This window comes from Canis aureus, chromosome 21, assembly GCF_053574225.1.
Source record: "Canis aureus isolate CA01 chromosome 21, VMU_Caureus_v.1.0, whole genome shotgun sequence".
NCBI lineage: Eukaryota > Metazoa > Chordata > Mammalia > Carnivora > Canidae > Canis > Canis aureus.
Genome location: NC_135631.1, coordinates 46468193 through 46486496, shown reverse-complemented (window position 1 = coordinate 46486496; position 18304 = coordinate 46468193). Strand labels below are relative to the sequence as shown.

General features: G+C 35.8%; 1 protein-coding gene across 4 annotated transcripts in view; it reads right to left on the bottom strand.

Annotated features, from left to right (window-relative positions):
* CDK13 (cyclin dependent kinase 13) overlaps positions 1 to 18304 on the bottom strand; it is a 119243-nt gene that overhangs the window by 79932 nt on the left and 21007 nt on the right. For all 4 annotated transcript variants that reach the window (XM_077864107.1, XM_077864109.1, XM_077864108.1 and 1 more), the window contains exons 2-5: positions 10579 to 11238; positions 3169 to 3339; positions 1668 to 1807; positions 28 to 198 (exon numbers count right to left, since the gene is read on the bottom strand). In XM_077864107.1, coding sequence (XP_077720233.1) covers positions 28 to 198; positions 1668 to 1807; positions 3169 to 3339; positions 10579 to 11238 — 1142 coding nt within the window. The remainder of the gene's footprint in view (positions 1 to 27; positions 199 to 1667; positions 1808 to 3168; positions 3340 to 10578; positions 11239 to 18304) is intronic.

The following is an 18304-nucleotide window of genomic DNA, read 5'->3' as shown; positions in this document are numbered from 1 at the left end:
ATTGGTTATGTAAAAATGCATGCATACCTTTATCCTTCTTAAAATCCAAAGCATCTTCTTTATCAGTCACTATTTCCTTCATATTAATAATACTCTGGTGGGTAAGCTGCCGGAGAATTTTAATTTCTCGAATTGCTGTAATTGGAAAGCCTTCCTTTTCATTATCTAGACGTACTTTCTTTAAGGCTACCATTTCTCCTATGAAAAAAAAAAAAAAAAAAAAATCAAGTTACCAGATGACAAAACCAAACGACATTTTTCTTGATTTCAACTTTTAATTCATAATTTCTGCTCCTACCTCTTGAAATCACAATGTTTACAGTTCAAGAAATTAAATCCCTGATTAAATAAAAATTATGAAATATTTATCCAAATTGTGGAATAGTACACAACTGTTACAAAGGATAGGGCAGGTCCATAGCTATTGTTATTTTTTGTTCTCCAAGACATACTAAAAAAGCAAGATGATCAACAGCAGGTGCATTACACTACCAATTTTAAAAAGTGAAGGAGGGGAGGATAAATTTACTCAACATGCTTACACATGCATAAAACCTCTGAACATATGAGAAGATTCTGTACATAGTGCAAGTGAGAAAATAAACTCAGACGTATTAACTTGTCCAAAGCTGCCCAGTTACCTAGCAGTGAAACTGGGATTTAAAATCTGGTTTAGCAACCTGAGAAGTATTTGACTCTTCCCACTACACTAACTGACTTCACAATCCAGGTCTGAATGAATTTTGAGCAGATAAGATCTAACTATTAAATAGAACAGACACACTCCTATTATAGGAAAAAATGCACTATAATAAAGTTCATTCCATTCTTTAGAGAAAAAAAGTAATTCTGTATTTACAAATTTTCCAAAAGAAGAAAGTTTATCCTTTTAATCATTAAAACTTACTTCTTTTTGATGGAAGTCTTAAAATGTAGGATTCCTTGTTTATTAAATAGCTTTTTTAAAATTATAATTTAATCTTTTTGATAATGCAGAATCATCATTATAAATATTACCCTATGCTGTAACTGCCCTCCAGAATTTTCTTATACTAAATGACTTCATATAGCTATGCTACTTTAATCTATTGGTTTATTTCAACAAGGAATTATAAGTAAATATTAAACACTGGCTCTACCCATTATTTAGTAAAATACATAGCCTGGGACACAGTTACTTTTTACTCTGCTGCAAGACCTTTGAAAACTTTCTCAGAGGTTCCTAATTATGTTCTAAAATATTAAGCTGCTAAGTCTGGCCTCCAAACAAAGGGTAACTTGGACAGAAAAAGAATATTTTGGCTAAAAGAAAATGTGTTACATAAGGCTTAATACAACAAAATTTACTACTAAGACAGTCAAGATACTTTTTCCTCCTGATTACTAACAACCTAAGAATTTATTCACAATTAAAGAAAGCTAAATCCCACCATACTACATATCACAAATACTAAAAAAAACTTAAAAAATGTTTACACACCCACTTACGTGTATTCATATCTTACGTACTTGCACATAGAAAACAAAACAAAAACCAAGATGAAACAAAAGCATGATAAATCCAAACTTAAAAAAAAAAAAAAACCACCTCAAATACACATTTGAAGAGAAATACAAATCAAATACATTCAATAGATCTAAAGATCCACAGCATTTGACATACTTACCAGTGTCTTTATCCCTGGCCTTATAAACTTGTCCATAGGTACCTTCTCCAATAATTCCGATGATATCAAATTTATCCACGCAGCGTTTTCCCCAGTCAATATCTTTTTCTTTGATTTCACCATAGCGAGGCCCACATATTCTATCAAATATAGTTCTGAAGTTTTTATATACAATCAAGCAAATTGAATAAACCATTTAATATTTAACATCCACCCTCCCCCAGTCTTATATCATTTTCCCCCTTCCCTGTACATTTGTGATCATCGAAGACCAAGTTACACTTTAATTTGGTATTATAAATTATCCCAAAGTCAAGGCATCATTTTTCCATACCGACTTTTCTCCTACAGACTAACAAACTGAGAAAGAGAAGTAAAGCATGTACCAAGAACTTTCAGAAATAAAATGTAATTCTCAATGAATGGATAAAACCAACAGTACTACAAAGAGTCAAAGTTCTCTAAGCAATCTCCAGAAGTCTTTTCAATCCATTATACATATATGCTTCATTCATTTTTTCAGAAAACAAATTTGATAAAGAACATTACCAAAACTCTAACTACAAAGCTTATTGACAAATTTAGACTTAGGGCTAGATGAAATTATCTTAAAAATGGAAACACAAGAAAGATTTTTAGTCCAAGAGAGTATAAAAGTATTAGTATAATCAACTCTCCAGAATCCACACTGTGTGTGTCTGTGTGCATGTCATATATATGACAAATATTTGACATTCTTTAAAAAAATAAGTAATTTTGTAGTCTCTCAATATTCTGGTATGTAACAGAAATTCAAGTAAGAAATAAAGCTACAATACTCAGGAAAATGATTTTAAAAGTTTTCTAGTTTCCTACTCTATACTAGAAAATCAGCTGATACACAAGGAACCTGGACAGCAATCCTAAAATCAAAGTCTTACACTTTCCCTCGATTAAGTAGAAGTAAAGTAGGAATCAACGTCCTCCCCCCCTTAACTGATGAACTGGTTTTAAGGGAAGGAGTTATCTCTGGGCACTTACTTGAAACTAATTTAGGATACAGATTTCAAACCTTCTTCCACTCCACCTCTTGCAAAATGAAAAATGCATTTAGTTATAGGAGCAAATGGAGCTAAAAAAGCAAAGGAAAACATGCCAGCTTGCCCATGACTAATTTTGTTTGGGCTCACTGAATGCCGACTTCCACATTCTCCAATTTCAGTGTTTTCTGTTATTCAAATAACTTAATTGTAGAAATTATCAGTAACATAGAATACCCCAAGAAATTAATACATTACAAATTGTGAGAGAAAATTAAATTTGGTTTTATTAGTCATTTTGAATAGGTATACGCAGGGAATTATGAATTTTTTTCAAAACTCTAGAATTTATTCATATAGTTAAGTTTAAAGAATAAGTACACTTTTTATAATTTGAAATTTTAATTTTTTGTTTTGTGATTTTATGATGACCCAGAATCATTTCTGGTCAATTTAAGAGCAGGTAGAAAGCAAGCACATACTTAGGCCTCCTTTTACTATGTAACTGTGTTGCTGTTTTCTTTTCCTCTGGACTCTTTGAGAGATCATCTCCTCCTGGTAGCTCAGGGGGCAGTGGTAAATCAGCAAGTAAACATCGTAGTTTCTTCTCTACTTCTTTTTTAACTGCTTTTACTGAAATATTTCCTCGTAAGCTAAAAAAGAAAGGAGTCAGACAAATAAAACACATTTATATGGGAAATAAAAATGCAGCCACATCTTACACTTAAGTAGCAATGGCAAAATACTAACTTTCTTCACTTTCTAGCTAAAATAATGTACTATATATATTCAATTGCAAAATATAAAATTTGAGGGTAAAAATGATACAGAATTAGACAAAAACTAAGGAAATCTGAACAAGGTATGGAGTTTAGTTACAATGACGTATTGATATTTGTTCACTGGTTACAATGAACATACCATACTAATGTAAGATGTTAATAATGAAGAAACTACAAAGTATATGGGGACTTTCTGTAGTATCATTTTAACTTTTCTGCAAATCTACAACTGGTCAAAAAGCAGTATACTTTTAAAGATGATTAAAAAATTACTATAAAACTGTAAATTAGGGCAGCCCCGGTGGCTCAGTGGTTTAGCGCGACCTTCAACCCGGGGCGAGATCCTGGAGACCCGGGATCGAGTCCCACGACAGGTTTCCTGTGTGGAGCCTGCTTCTCCCTCTGCCTGTGTCTCTGCCCCTCTCTCTCTCTCTCTCTCTCTCTCTCTCTCTCTCTGTCATGAATAAATAAAGTCTTTTAAAAACAAAAAACAAAAAACTGTAAATTAATACTAAAAAAGTAAACTACTCATGCTTCACAGGAAAATTCCTTAGTTTTGTGATAGCATTTTGTTTGACTCTGTTGGAGAGACATAAAGAGGTTTTGTAAGAAATAATACCACATGCTATTATTTATCTTATCCATTTACATAAGCAACAACAACTAATTTAGCTTTTCCCCCTTTCAAGGTTAATTTTCTTAAATTAGATGATGATTCTTTTAAATCGGACAATGATTTTTTTTTTTAAAGGTTCTAAGAAGCTTACTGATAGTACAGGCAAAAATTCAAGTTCAGTTACTTTTTTTTGAATGCATAAAGAGCTCTGAATTTTAAAGACTATCTTAACTAGGTAATTTGAGTATCTTAAACCTCCCAGTTACTAAAAAGTCTGTTTAATAAGATATTTCTTGAAAGAGAATCTTATAATGATAATAAAAGTTGTACTTCACACAGTTTCATAGCAATTATGAGTCCTACAATGAAAAAATTGAGTGAGACTACACCATTGGAGTCACAAATTGCAAATAAAATTATCAATCATTCCACTTTAATTATAACTTCTTCTATTCATGTTGAACATTAGTATTATTGTACAAACACATACTTTAATACTATCTGATAAAAACCATTTACCAATTACTATAATAAAGTTGTGTCTTTTCTTCTTTTTTGTGTGTGTGTGTCTTTTCTTCCTAACCCCATGTTACTCGCTAGAAGTTTTTTTCTTCTTTATATTTTATTTATTTATTTGAGAGGAGGGAGGGAGAGAGGGAGGGAGGGAAGGAGGGAAGGAGGGAGGGAGAGAGAGAGAGAGAGAGAGAGAAACTGAAGCCGACTCCACACTGAACACAGAACCCCACAACAGGGCTGGATCCCACAATTCCAAGATCACGACCTGAGCCAAAATCAAGGGTCAGAGACTTAACTCACTGAGCCACCAAGGTGGCCTAGAAGTTCTTTAACAGAGAAAACATGTTCAAAAGGAAATTGGTTTGGGACGCCTGGGTGTCTCAGCGGTTGAGCATCTGCCTTCAGCTCAGGGTGGGTGTGATTCCAGGGTTCTGGGATCAAGTCCCACATTGCGCTCCTTGCATGGAGCCTACTTCTCCCTCTGCCTATGTGTCTCTCATGAATAAATAAATAAAAATTTAAATAAACAAACAAAAACAAAAGGAAATTGGTTTGCAGTTTTATTTTTAAAGTAATGGTATGGAGGTACTTGGATGGCTCAGTGAGTTAAGCAGCCGACTCTCGATTTTGTCTCAGGTCATGATCTCAGGGTGGAGGGATCAAGCCCTGCATGGGGCTCCACACTCAGCAGGGGTTCTGCTTGAGATTCTCTCTCTCCCTCTGCTCCCCCTGCCCCACTCCATGCTCAAGCACGCATCCACACTCTCCCTCTCTCAATAAAAATATAATAGTATCACACAGGTAACTTTTCAATATTAATGTTCAACATTGATTTTTATGCTATGTGCTAGACACCAGGTAAGGCACTGGAGTTTAACAACAGTAACAAGTACACTAAGATAGAACTCCTCTCAGAAATGAGCTAAGATTGTCTCTTGGAGAACACAGTCAAATAAGCAGCGGGATAAAGTATTACCAAATGGGTTCCTGGAGTAATGTAGCTAAAGGGTAGCTAAATCAGGGTTGAAAGACAGTAAAAGCCTCTTTTCTAAAAAAGGGACTACTTGAACTATGCCTGAAAATAAACCTATTTCAAACCTTTAACTAGAAAACTGTAGTCTCTCACTTATAATTAGGGTTTAGTCAAAAATTCTCATTTGAACATTCAAATCAACATTTTTTTTTCAAATCAACATCTTTAGAGGAAAAAACTAAAACTCCTAATTTTACTTATAACTTAAAATTTAAAAGACTGCCTATAGCCATATATTATTACATGAACTACCAGACTTAGCAAGGCTCCCAGACTTCAGAGAAATGAAATAGGAAGTATGATTTTTTTAAAAGTTCTCATGTACTACAGCAACAAAAACAACAAAATGCCTTAACAAGAAACGTACAAGATCAATAGAAGAAAATTAAAGATAGGGACAGACAGACATAAAACTGGATCTGAATGAACAGAAACCATGTTTTCGTATGGCAAACTGTGATACTATAAAGCTATCAGTCTCCAAATTAATCTACTACATTCAGTTGAGTCCCAAACAAAACCCAAGCAAAAATTTTCATATAACTTGACAAGTAGATCATAAAATTTATCTAAGAATAAAGGCAAAAATCTGCCCAAAAATTTCTGAAAAAGAACAGTGGAGTGCGATTTGCATTTGCCCTGTCACATGACCAATCTATTTTAAAAGGTCCCAAACCAGAAACCAAAGATTGGTTAAAGTCAAGGAGTATGTATTATGATCTATCCAACATGAATTGTCAATATTTTTAAATAAGATTTACATAAACATTCAGATTGCAGGCTTTTTAAAAAACAAACAAAAGAAAAAAACAAACAAACAAAAAAACAAAAGCTCTAGCAACACTGGGCCCAAATTTATGTATAGCAGCAGCACTGAAGCTGAGGCTGAAAAACAAAGATACTTACTCATCAGTAATTTACTTCATCCCTTCACTTTTGTTATTTCCTGCCTAACCCTGTAACAGAAATCTGAGTTTGAGAACCAATACATCATGCATCTAAAGAAGTTAAAACACGAGGCCCCTGCTTGGCACAGTTGAGTGGAACATCTGCCTTTGGCTCAGGTTGTGATCCTGAGGTCCTTGAGCCCAAGCCCAGCATCAGGCTCCCTACTCATCTCTCCCTCTCCCTCTGCTAGTCCCCCAGCCTGTGCTCTCTCTGTCAAATTAATAACTAAAATCTTAAAAAAAAAAAAAAAAAGAAAAGAAAAGAAAAAAGAAAAAAGTTAAAACAAGATGTACTGACAAAGAAATAATAGAACATACTAATAGAAAAGAGTTCAGAATACAGGTATCTGTAAGAATTTTATATATGACACCACAAATTATAGATTATTCAGTAAATGATGTTAGAAACAAACTTATCAGTCCACAGGGTGATGGGGGAGAGCATCTTTCTTCATATATTAATCAAAAACAAATTTCTGTGTGATTTGACTTAATCTCTTCTAACTTTATAAACACATAAGTTATAAAGGAAAAATGATTAGATCAGACTATATTTAAAAATAAAAAACAGGGATCCCTGGGTGGCGCAGCGGTTTAGCGCCTGCCTTTGGCCCAGGGCGCGATCCTGGAGACCCGGGATCGAATCCCACGTCAGGCTCCCGGTGCATGGAGCCTGCTTCTCCCTCTGCCTGTGTCTCTGCCTCTCTCTCTCTCACTGTGTGCCTATCATGAATAAATAAAAAAAATTAAAAAAAAAATCATTAAAAATAAAAAACATCTATATAGCCAAAACCAAAACAAATACATGTGAAAGATAAGCAAAGACTCTGATAAGCAAAGGTCAAGATTCCTAACATAAGAAGCACCTACAAATCAATTATAAAAAGGAAAATAGTATTAAGGAATAGCATAAGATATAAACAAGTCGTTCACTAGAAAAAATAAATAGCCAATAAATATTCAGAAAGATGCAATAATAATAATATTAATAATATTAATAATATTAACTATTAATATTATTATAATCAGAAAAATGCAAAATTAAATAATTACATATTTTAAAGACTGCATAAATTGGTAATAATCTTATTAAAGTACAATTTGGGGGCACCTGGGTTGCTGAGTTGGTTAAGCATCTGCCTTCAGCTCAGGTCATGATCCCAGGGTCCAGAGATCAAGTCCTGCATTGAGCTTCCTGCTCAGCAGGGAGTCTGCTTCTCCCTCACCCTCTGCCTCTTCCGCCCCCTACCCCCTACTTGCACTCTCTTGTGCTTTCTCTCTGAAATAAATAAATACAATGTTTAAAAAAATAATAATAAAATGTGTATACTTTAACCTGGTAACTATCCTACAAAAATTGCTCTCACATAAAATATTAATATAAAAAAAAGTTTGATAGCAAACAATTATAAATCTAAGTATCCCTTAATCAATAGCAGAATAGTTAATAAGAGCATGATTTATTCATTCCTACCGATAGGAATATTGAATGAACCTCTTATCTATATACCAACATGGAAAGATCTCCAACACACTAATTAAAAAGACAAGGAGTATTATGCATTACATGCATAATCAAAAAAAATTTATCATATAAAAATATATACTTTAAAATTACCATGTTAAAAAAAATAAAATAAAATAAAATAAAATAAAATAAAATCTACCATGTGATTTTTCAGAGAGTAATAAATCCCAGGTCTAGAAGAGAAGCAGAGTGCAAAGTGAGCCTAAACTAGGAAACATTAAAAAACAAATAGGTCATGTTAAAGGACAAAGAAGTCAGCTTAAGGGAGTTCCTACTGGCCAAGGACATTTGCAGCACCAAAAAGAAGAGTGACTCGTGTTGAATCCATCTTTCACCGCACATGTTAGTAGTAGCATACTGGTCTTAAAAACTTCTATATTCAAGGACATCTGGGTAGCTCAGAGGTTGAGCATCTGCTTTGGCTCAGGGCGTGATCCTGGAGTCCCGGCATCAAGTCCTGCATCAGGCTCCCCAAGAAGCCTGCTTCTCCCTCTGCCTATTCTCTGCCTCTGCCTCTCTCTCTGTATCTTTCATGAATAAATAAGTAAAACCTTTAAAAAAATTCTATATTCATGAAACGTATGAACACATTCACAGAAAGAAGAGCAGAGACGTAACAGAAAAGCAGAAGAAACAAAAAAGGTGGGTCAAAACATTTTCTTAATGATAAGCATGACATGTACCACCGTCTCAAAAACAGATGCACAAAGAATACCCTCCTTAAGCACTCACTCACTTGTACATATCTTGAATTCTTGAAAATATCACCTGTAAAAATTTATCTCCAAAACATATATGAAAGAATAAAGTAAAAAACAACCAGTTTCACTGGGCCAGAATTACTGGATTAAATTTTTAAGATTTTACTTGTTTATTTAAGAGAAAGAGAGGGAGAGTGCATAAGGCAGGGCAAGTGGACTCCCTGCTGGGTGGGGTATCTGACTTCTGGCTCAATCCACAGACCCCAAAATCATGACCTGAGCTAAAGTCAGATGTTTGAGCCACCCAGGCACCCCCAGAATTACTGGATTCTTGTAACTGGGTCATTCTCTCATTAATGAAGTGACTCAGTTCTGCATTCATGCCTCTGTGGATGGAGAGTTCATTCCCGGACTCATCAAAATTACAACTCATGGGCAGCCAGGGTGGCTCAGCGGATCCAGGGCATGATCCTGGAGTCCCGGGATCGAGTCCCACATTGGGACCCCCGCATGGAACCTGCTTCTCCCTCTGCCTGTGTCTCTGCCCCTCTCTCTTCTTCTGTGTTTCTCATGAAACAATAAGTAAAACCTTAAAAAAGAAAAATTACAACTCACTACTGTTATGAACCTTCAGTGCTCCTAGAGAAGAGTCAAACCTGTAAATACCACAATTACAGTGGTAATTGAAGAACCTACACACCATTTTTATCCACTTGTTTTCAAATTCTATAAAGATGTCAGCTAAGAGAATGGCTCATATAGTTGTTTTTTAACAGAAAAATGAGGGGAAAACAGCTATAATTTTAGTTTCTCCATAAAAATAAAAGTGAAAAAGATTAAGTGGTATAACAGATACTACACAGTAGCGTAATGCTTCCATCCTAGCATACGTTTCAGAAATATTCTTAGAACTGCATTTACTTTACTCACCCTTATCTTCATTAAAAAATGTTTCAAAATTAAAAAAAAAAAAAACCCTCATACCCCCAATATTCACAATAGAAATCTGTAAACATGTTAAAGGAAAACATAAGCACATTATGGGTTTTCTGTAATATATAGTTAATCTCAAAAAAAATTTAAGAGTCAAGAGAAGTCTAAAAAACAATAAATTCATAAAGCTACCCAGACAAGAGAAGTCTAAAAAACAATAAATTCATAAAGTTACCCAGAGTGATAAATCTGTAAAACCTCTAAAGAAACCTAAAAATTACCAATATACCTACTTTGTATCACCCAGGGAAGAGTCCCTCATAAATTGTCCTGTTTCTTATAGTATCATTAAGGAACAGTTATGCTAAAGAAAACACAGTACTGGCATTTCTAATTCCCAAACTCAAGCTGAAATGGACATTGTATCCCAAGGCAACAGCAAATTTCTTCTGGAATTCTAAGCATTAACTCTAATTGTGTCATCCTACAAGCAATGTGCTTCAGTTTAAGGTGTACATAATAAAGATAACTTACCTTTTTTTTGTAACCTTTTTTGTGTGTGGGGGGGTGGGAAGTCAGATAACCTCTCACTTCAGACTGTCTTTTTTTTCTTTAAACCGTCAGTGACAGGGACACCTGGGTGGCTTAGCGGTTGAGCGTCTGCCTTCAGCCCAGGGCGTGATCCCAGAGTCCCGGGATCAAGTCCCACATCAGGCTCCCTGCGTGGAGCCTGCTTCTCTCTGTCTGTCTGTCTCTCTGTCTCTCATGAATAAATAAATAAAATCTTTAAAAAATAAAAAAATAAACCCTCACTGACAAAACTTTTTTGCACTTACCTATCAGTGTCTTTATCTTCAGGCAGCATGGGAGGCAAAGGTAACGGTGGTAATGTAGAGGTCACTAAAGCCACATGTTGCTCCTTCTCCTTGGCTCCTAAGCTTGGTGTAAGTGGTTTGGTTTTCTCTTTAAGAGATACTGGTTCATCCTTTGTAGCAGCAGATTTACTCTCCTTCCCAACTACAACTGCTTTCTTGGTGGCTTTATCTACAATCAAATTATTATCCACCTTTGTTACCTGAAGAGGTGGCTTTGTTTTTGCCTTGTCATTTTTTAAAGTTCCACCACTTGAGGGAGAAGGTGCATGTTCAGTTTTCAGTTTCTTCACATCCTTCACATGGTTGGTTTGTGATGCACCGGCCCCAGTCTCTGTGCTCCCTTTCGTAGGTGTAGAAGTGTTGGAAGCTTTGGCAGCTTTGGCAGCGGCCTCAGCAGCCTTTGCCGCTTCTGCAGCTTTCGCCGCTTCTGCAGCCCTTGCCGCCTCGGCAGCCCGGGCTTTTTTATTCTTGTTCAACTCAGCTGCCAGGCTACTCTTCAGAGTTAGTGTGCTAGGAGAAATGCTAGAATGACGACTTCTGGATCTAGACAATCTGTGCCTGCTACGAGATCTTGAATGCCTAGATGAATACGGGCTTCTGCTTCGGGATTTAGCTGAACGTCTGGTGGAAAATAATGAAGATTTAGTTAGTAATTCAGAAAAGCTTAGTATGAAATTTATACAAACTGTGAACTCAAGCCTGTGAAAGTTTATTTAATTTCAAAATCATAATATAGTTTGTGGGAGGATTTTTAAAAACAGAAAATGCTTTTAAGCAAACGATTCTCTGTCGCTATAATTTTCCTGGAAATAGACCTATTATCTTGATCTTGGTCTAGCTCATGAATGCTCAAAGGTGAGACTAGATGAAAGTAGATCTCTGTGAGGAGAAATACTCTAAGGAGAAAAAGCTTGACGGGATGAGCACTGGGTGTTATGCTCTATGTTGGAAAATCAAACTCCAATTTTAAAAAAAAAGTGACAAGGCATCTCTGCTGTCTTAGAAAACAGAAGTATGCAACAAGGACACGCCAATGGTAGAAGGAGCAGGGTGCAGTCTGACCCATCTTTCACCAGGGAGACCACCTTTACACCTGAAAAGCATCCTCGTTCCCCAAGTTCAGAAGTCAGTATTGTCCTGTCTAAAGCAAGAGTGAAAAAGATAAATGCTTGTTACAAGGCAGTAAATACAAACGGTCTCTAAATTTTAGAAACTACTTCATAGTGACTGTGCAATTCACTTCTCAAAACTTATTAGTAAACACAAAAACTATCATATATTTAAAAGTATGGTGGTGGCAATCAAAATCCCTATAAAACAGATACAGCACAGCAGCATGTGAAAGGAAGCTCCACACCTTATCAAAACTAAAAACAAATACTCACAAGACAAAGACATTATGATAGTACTTGGACAGGTTTGCCAGGTCTCATTTTAATGCTCACATCAACCCCAGTTAATAAGTATCTACAGTTTACAGATTAGAAATTTAATCTAAAATATTATGTTACTTAAAATCAGTCCCATATTCATCAGCAGTTGTACTGGTAATTATCTTTCTGCCACTACCCTATTCCTACTATACCATTCTGCCCAACTCTGTGTCCAAGGAGGCTAACCCCAACAGACGCACCTTCGGGGTTTCAGTGCTGTCACTGGCAGATCAGAAGGTAGAGAAATACTGGATTATTTCTTTCCAGCACCCTCCCTCCTTTTGGTCACATTTTCTGACACAAGCTTTGTCCCCCTACCACCATTGCTCCTTTCAGGCATCCCCTTTTCACAGCTCTCACCAGGCTCTACCTACACTGTATTTTCCTTGCCCCTTTAAGCTTCCCCCCATAACTACAGAAAACATCCCTTGTGGTTTCCCTTTCCACCCCTATCTCTGCAGTCCTTCATTTAATAAATCTCTTGCGCCATCTCAGTTGGATTGTTTCGTTCTAGAACCTTGCCTGATATCTAGTGGTATGCCATCTTAAACTATAAAGTAGGTTGGTCAACACAATAAACAACTTAATACACTGTGAAGGAGATAGCTCCTGTTGAAATTCTAAGTTACAGGGAGAGGGTAAATGAAGCAAAGAAATTCCTAGGAACCCATAATTAAAATGGGAAGAGAGAAAACGAAGGACTGGAAATTTTGTTTATATCTGACATTAACAGAGCATGGAGGAAAACACTGAGAAACATCCTACAATTCTACTATGAAAACGAAACTATGATTAGGTTTAGGATAAACTCAAATACAAATTCAACTTCTCCCTCATTCTTTCAAGAACATTTCAAAATGTACTAAGGGCCAACTGGTATTCAGCAGTTGGCATTTCGTATAAGCTCCATACTTTATATAACACACTATTTTAGATGAATGGGAACACGTTTTAGAAAACATTCAAATCTAACACTTGCTTATCATTAAATATTCATATGCACCAATCATCAAAATTACCAATAAGCTTACTGATATTTGTGAAAATGAGAAGAAATGTTTTGTTAAACATACAGTGGTAAACATCTTAGACAACTTTAGTATAGGAACCAAAACTGTCATTATATGAAATAATCAGCCACATTTTTTTATTTCTTCTCCCTGCAGACTCTTTGACCTTCAAACAAGTCTGATTATGTCATGCCTCTAGAGCAGCAGAAAGGTACACAGCAGGAGAAAGCAAAGAGACTATCATTCATCAGAGGTAACAGCACAGAAACTTCTGTTATATTAACTTTCCTACACTGGCAAGATTCTGGTCACCAATTTCATACAGACATATAAATTTTACTTAATTGAGAGATTTATGACCACTAAGTTTTACCTAAGAAAAGAGACATAAAGATATTAGGTAAAATCCCAACACAATTAACTCCCCTGGCCTATTAAATTATTGTTTTCTAGATAGAATCTAGATAACCATTATCAGCAAGACTTAAAAGACACAGCCTCCAACCCTCTCCAATTCCTCTCTCTTCAAAAGTTCCTTAACGTTTTAACTTCATGTTCTAGTAAACATGTACTCTCACATAATGCATATTTACTAGTTAATGTCAACAATATATTTACAGCTTATAACATGGTTTGGGAAACTAAAATCAAACATAAACACAAAATTCAAATTTAGGTCATTTTTACTAATAATCTTCAGCCATACAAAGTTATGAGGGTAGAAGTGTACCTCTAAGACTACATAATGAATTATGAAGTCTTATTAGTAAAAGAACTAAAACAGATGGTAAATAGTCCTTTTTTAAAAAAAAAAAAATTATTTAACAGAGAGAGAAAAGAGGGCGTGAGCGAGAGTGGGGAGGAACAGAGGGAGAGGGACAAGCGGGCTCTACACTGAGCACAGAGCCCAACCTGGGGCTCAATCTCACACCACCAAGATCACAACCTAAGCCAAAGCCAAGAATTGGTCACTTAACCAACTGAGCCATCCAGACACCCAGCAAGTCCTTCTTTTAAAGGTAAGATTTTTCTTCTTTTTAAAACTTTTTACTGGGCAACCCAGGTGGCTCAGCGGTTTAATGCCGCCTTTGGCCCAGGGCATGATCCTGGAGACCCCGGATCGAGTCCCACATCAGGCTCCCTGCATGGAGCCTGTTTCTCCCTCTGCCTATCTCTGCCTCTCTCTCTCTCTCTCTCTCTCTCTCTCTCTCTGTCTCTCTGTCTCTCATGAATAAATAAATAAAATCTTTTAAAAAAATTTTTTTAATAAAAATAAAACTTTTTACTAATATTTCTATACTGTAAAATCTGCAGTGAATACACATTAGCTGTTTGTTTTCAATGTTTTTAAAAGATGACAGTATCTCTTTAAGAAGTTAAGAAAACTTTCTATGTTTCTAAGGTTTCCAAATTCATACAAAACAAAGCAGAACCACAATAAAAACTCAGTATCCTGACACTCAATTCATTAGTGCTCATTGTTAATTAGGTTAGTGTTCCTTAGAAAGAGAGCATGGTGTACTTATTCACTCAACTGTATCACACAATCTAAGAGTCCAGGTCTTCTAAAATGGTGCCAAATTAGCAAGCACTGATTCTTAAAAATTTTACTATGATAATAACTGATCTCTTATTATATAAAACAATATTGATTAGTACTATCCAAAAGAACTTTCTGGAATGAAGAAAGTATCTTAAGTAGGTTCTAAGCTCAGTGTGAGCCCTGAGCCCAAGTCAAAAGTCAGCAGCCCAAAGGACTGAGCCACCCAGGGGCCCCTTATTTCACATACTAATAACAGTTATATCCATTTCAAAACCTTGTTAATTAGGTATAAATATGCTTTCCATGCAAGTAAGGTCCAACAAATGCTAATCAATAAATGTGATGTACCACATCAACAAAATGAAGAATAAAAATCACATGATCATCTCAGTAGACGTACAAAAAGCATCTGACAAAATTCAACATCATTTCATGATAAAAACTAAGCCAACTGAGTACAGAAGGAACATACCTCAATATAATAAAGGCCACTTAAGACAAGTCCACAGCTAACATCATATCCTCAATAATGAAAAAATGAAAGCTTTTCCTCTAAGATCTGGAACAAGAAAACAATGCCCACTCTCCTCACTTTTATTCAACGTAATACTCAAAGTCCTAACCTGAGCAATTAGGCAAAACAAATTTAAAAAACAAAAGAAATTAGGGAGCCTGACTGGCTTTGTGGGTTAAGTGTCCAACTTTTGATTTTGGCTCAGGTCATGATCTCGGGGTCCTAGGATCCAGCCCTGCTCCTCGATATGCAGTACATCTGCTTGAGACTTTCTCTCTCTCTCTGCCTACCCCTACCCTGCTCACATGTATTTATGTGTGCATGCACATGCTCTAAAGTAAATAAATCTTAAAAATGAAAGAAAGGCATCAAAATCAGAAAGAGAAAAAATATTCTATTTGTGGAAAACCCTTCCAAAGATACCACTAAAAGGATGCCAGAATAAACAAATTCAGTAAAGTTGCAAGATACAAAATCAATAGTTCACCCTGGAACAATGCAGGAGTTAAGAAAGCCCACCTCCTGTGCAGCTGAAAATCTGTAAGTTTTGACTCCCCAAAAACTTAACTATCAATAGCCTTCTATTCACTTAATCCCTTAATGGTAACATTAACATTAGGTTAACACACATTTTCTCTGTTATATGCATTACATACTGTATTCTTAAAGAAAGCTAGAAAAAAGAAAATGTTATTTTTAAAAAATCATAAAGAAAATACATTTACAGTGCTATGTGTCTGGCTACTGAAAGAAGAATCCGTGTATAGGTGGACCCATGCTGTTTAAACCTGTGTTCTTCAAGGCTTAATTGTGTTTCTGTACACTAATAACAAACTACTGAAAAGAGAAAGTAAGAAAACAATCTTATTAAGAAAAAAAGAAGAAAACAATCTTATTTACAAGAGCATCAAAAAGAGTAATATACTTGGGACAACAGGGTGGCTGAGCAGTTGAGCATCTGCCTTCAGCTCAGGAGGTGAACCCAGAGTCCCAGGATCGAGTCCCACATAGGGCTCCCTGCATGGAGGCTGCTTCTCCCTCTGCCTGTGTCTCTGCCTCTCTCTCTCCATGCCTCTCATGAATAAATAAAATCTTTAAAAAATTTTTAAAAAGTAATATACTTAGGAATAAATTTAATCAAGGAAGTAAGAGAAACTGATAAAGAAATTGAAGAAGGCGTAAATAAACGAAGATATTCTGGGCTAATGAAATGTAAGAATTAATATTGTTAAGATGCCCATACTATGCAAAGCCATCTACAGAGTCAATGCAATCCCTATTAAAATTCCAATGGAAAAAATAAAAAAATAAAATAAAATTCCAATGGCATTTTTTAAGGTTTTATTTATTTATTCAGAGAGAGAGAAAGTGTGTATCCTCTTACCAATCTTACCTCTTACCAACCTCTTATAATCTTTCAGTTATAAGATTAGTAAGGTGTGTGGATCTAATGTATAATATGGTGACTAAAGTTAACAGTATTATATAATTGAAATTTAAAAAATAGAACTCAGGACGCCTGGGTGGCTCAGTGGTTAAGCGTCTGCCTTCAGCTCAGGGCGTGATTCGGGGTCCTGGGATCGAGTTCCGCATCGGGCTCCCTGCATGGAGCCTGCTTCTCCCTCTGCCTGTGTCTCTGCCTCTCTATCTCTCTCATAAACAAATTCTTAAAAAAGAAGAAGGAAGAAGGAAGAAGGAAGAAGGAAGAAGGAAGAAGAAGAAGAAGAAGAAGAAGAACTCTAACCCAAAAAAAGGCGAATGTAGGAAATGATGGATCTACTACTTAACTTGATTATGGGAATCCTTTCACAATATGTACTTGTATCAAATCATCAAGTTGACACTTTAAATATAACTTTGTCAATTAGATCTTTTTAAAAAAAGATTATTTATTTATTTATTTATTTAAGAGCAAGAGAGAAAACAAGCGGGCAGAGTGGGGAGAGGGAGAAGCAAGCTCCGCTGAACAGGGAGACTCGACTCGGGGCTCGATCCCAGGATATTGGGATCATGACCTGAGCTGAAGACAGATGTCGAACCTACTAAGTCACCCAGGTACCCCTAATTTTGTCAATTAAATCTTAATACAACTATAAAAAAATGCTTTCTAAACTGAAGAACAGTAAATATATAAGCACTTTTTCAAAAAAAATCTGTCTTTCTCAATCATGTTTTGTTACCTTCTCAGTCAAAACTAAAAATTCCTATGTAATTTGCCACAGATTGGTATTAGAATGGCTCAATTAACTTATTTTTTTTGTTTTTTTTTTCAATTAACTGTTAACAGTACTATGGCAGCCTCTTAAATTCATCTACTTCAGATCTTCCTTTCACGCTATCTAATCCATATGTAATGCAAACTGAACACCTTCCTCTAACATCTACTCCATGCAATTCTGTAATTTTAATTTCACCACTCTCCTCCATCCATTTACTCATGCTAAACATCTTCCCAGATTCCTGATGCCCATACCATACTCTACCAATTGCCTTACTTTATCAGTTCTAACTCTACATTCCCTTACACTCATGCTTCTATTCAGGTTTCCTACTGCTGCTGTAAAAAAAAAAAATGACCAAACAACACAAATTTATTATCTTCTAGTTCTTGAAGGTTGGAATTCCAAAATCAGTCTCATTGGGCTAACATCAACACATCACCAGGGCTTTGTTCCTTCTACAGCCTCTTGGGAAAAATCTATTTCCTTGCTTTTTTCAGCTTCTAAAGGTACATTCCTTAGTTCTCAGTCCTCCAACAATCTGACCACTGCTTCCTTTATTACATTTCCTCTTCCTCTGCTCTTATCCTCACATGGCCTTTTCTGACTCTGCTGACCCTCTTGCTTCCTTTTATAAAGATCCTTATGATCACAATCCAGGATAATCTCTCCATCTCAAAATCCGTACTTCACTCCCACCTACAAAGTCTCTCGTCATGTAAGGTAACATACAGGTTCACAGGGACATCTTTGGATGGGCCATTATTTGGCCTCAAATACCCTCCTATTCCTCAAGTCCCCTGTTCTGTTTCACACTTCATTACCTCCCCTCAGGGCTACCTTATCATCTTAAAAAAATCTCCATATCTAATCTTTCTCTGCTCCAAGTATTTCTACAGACACTATGACCAAACTAATCCTCACTGTTCAGTGAATATTACAAGTCCCAAATTCACTCACTTTCTATT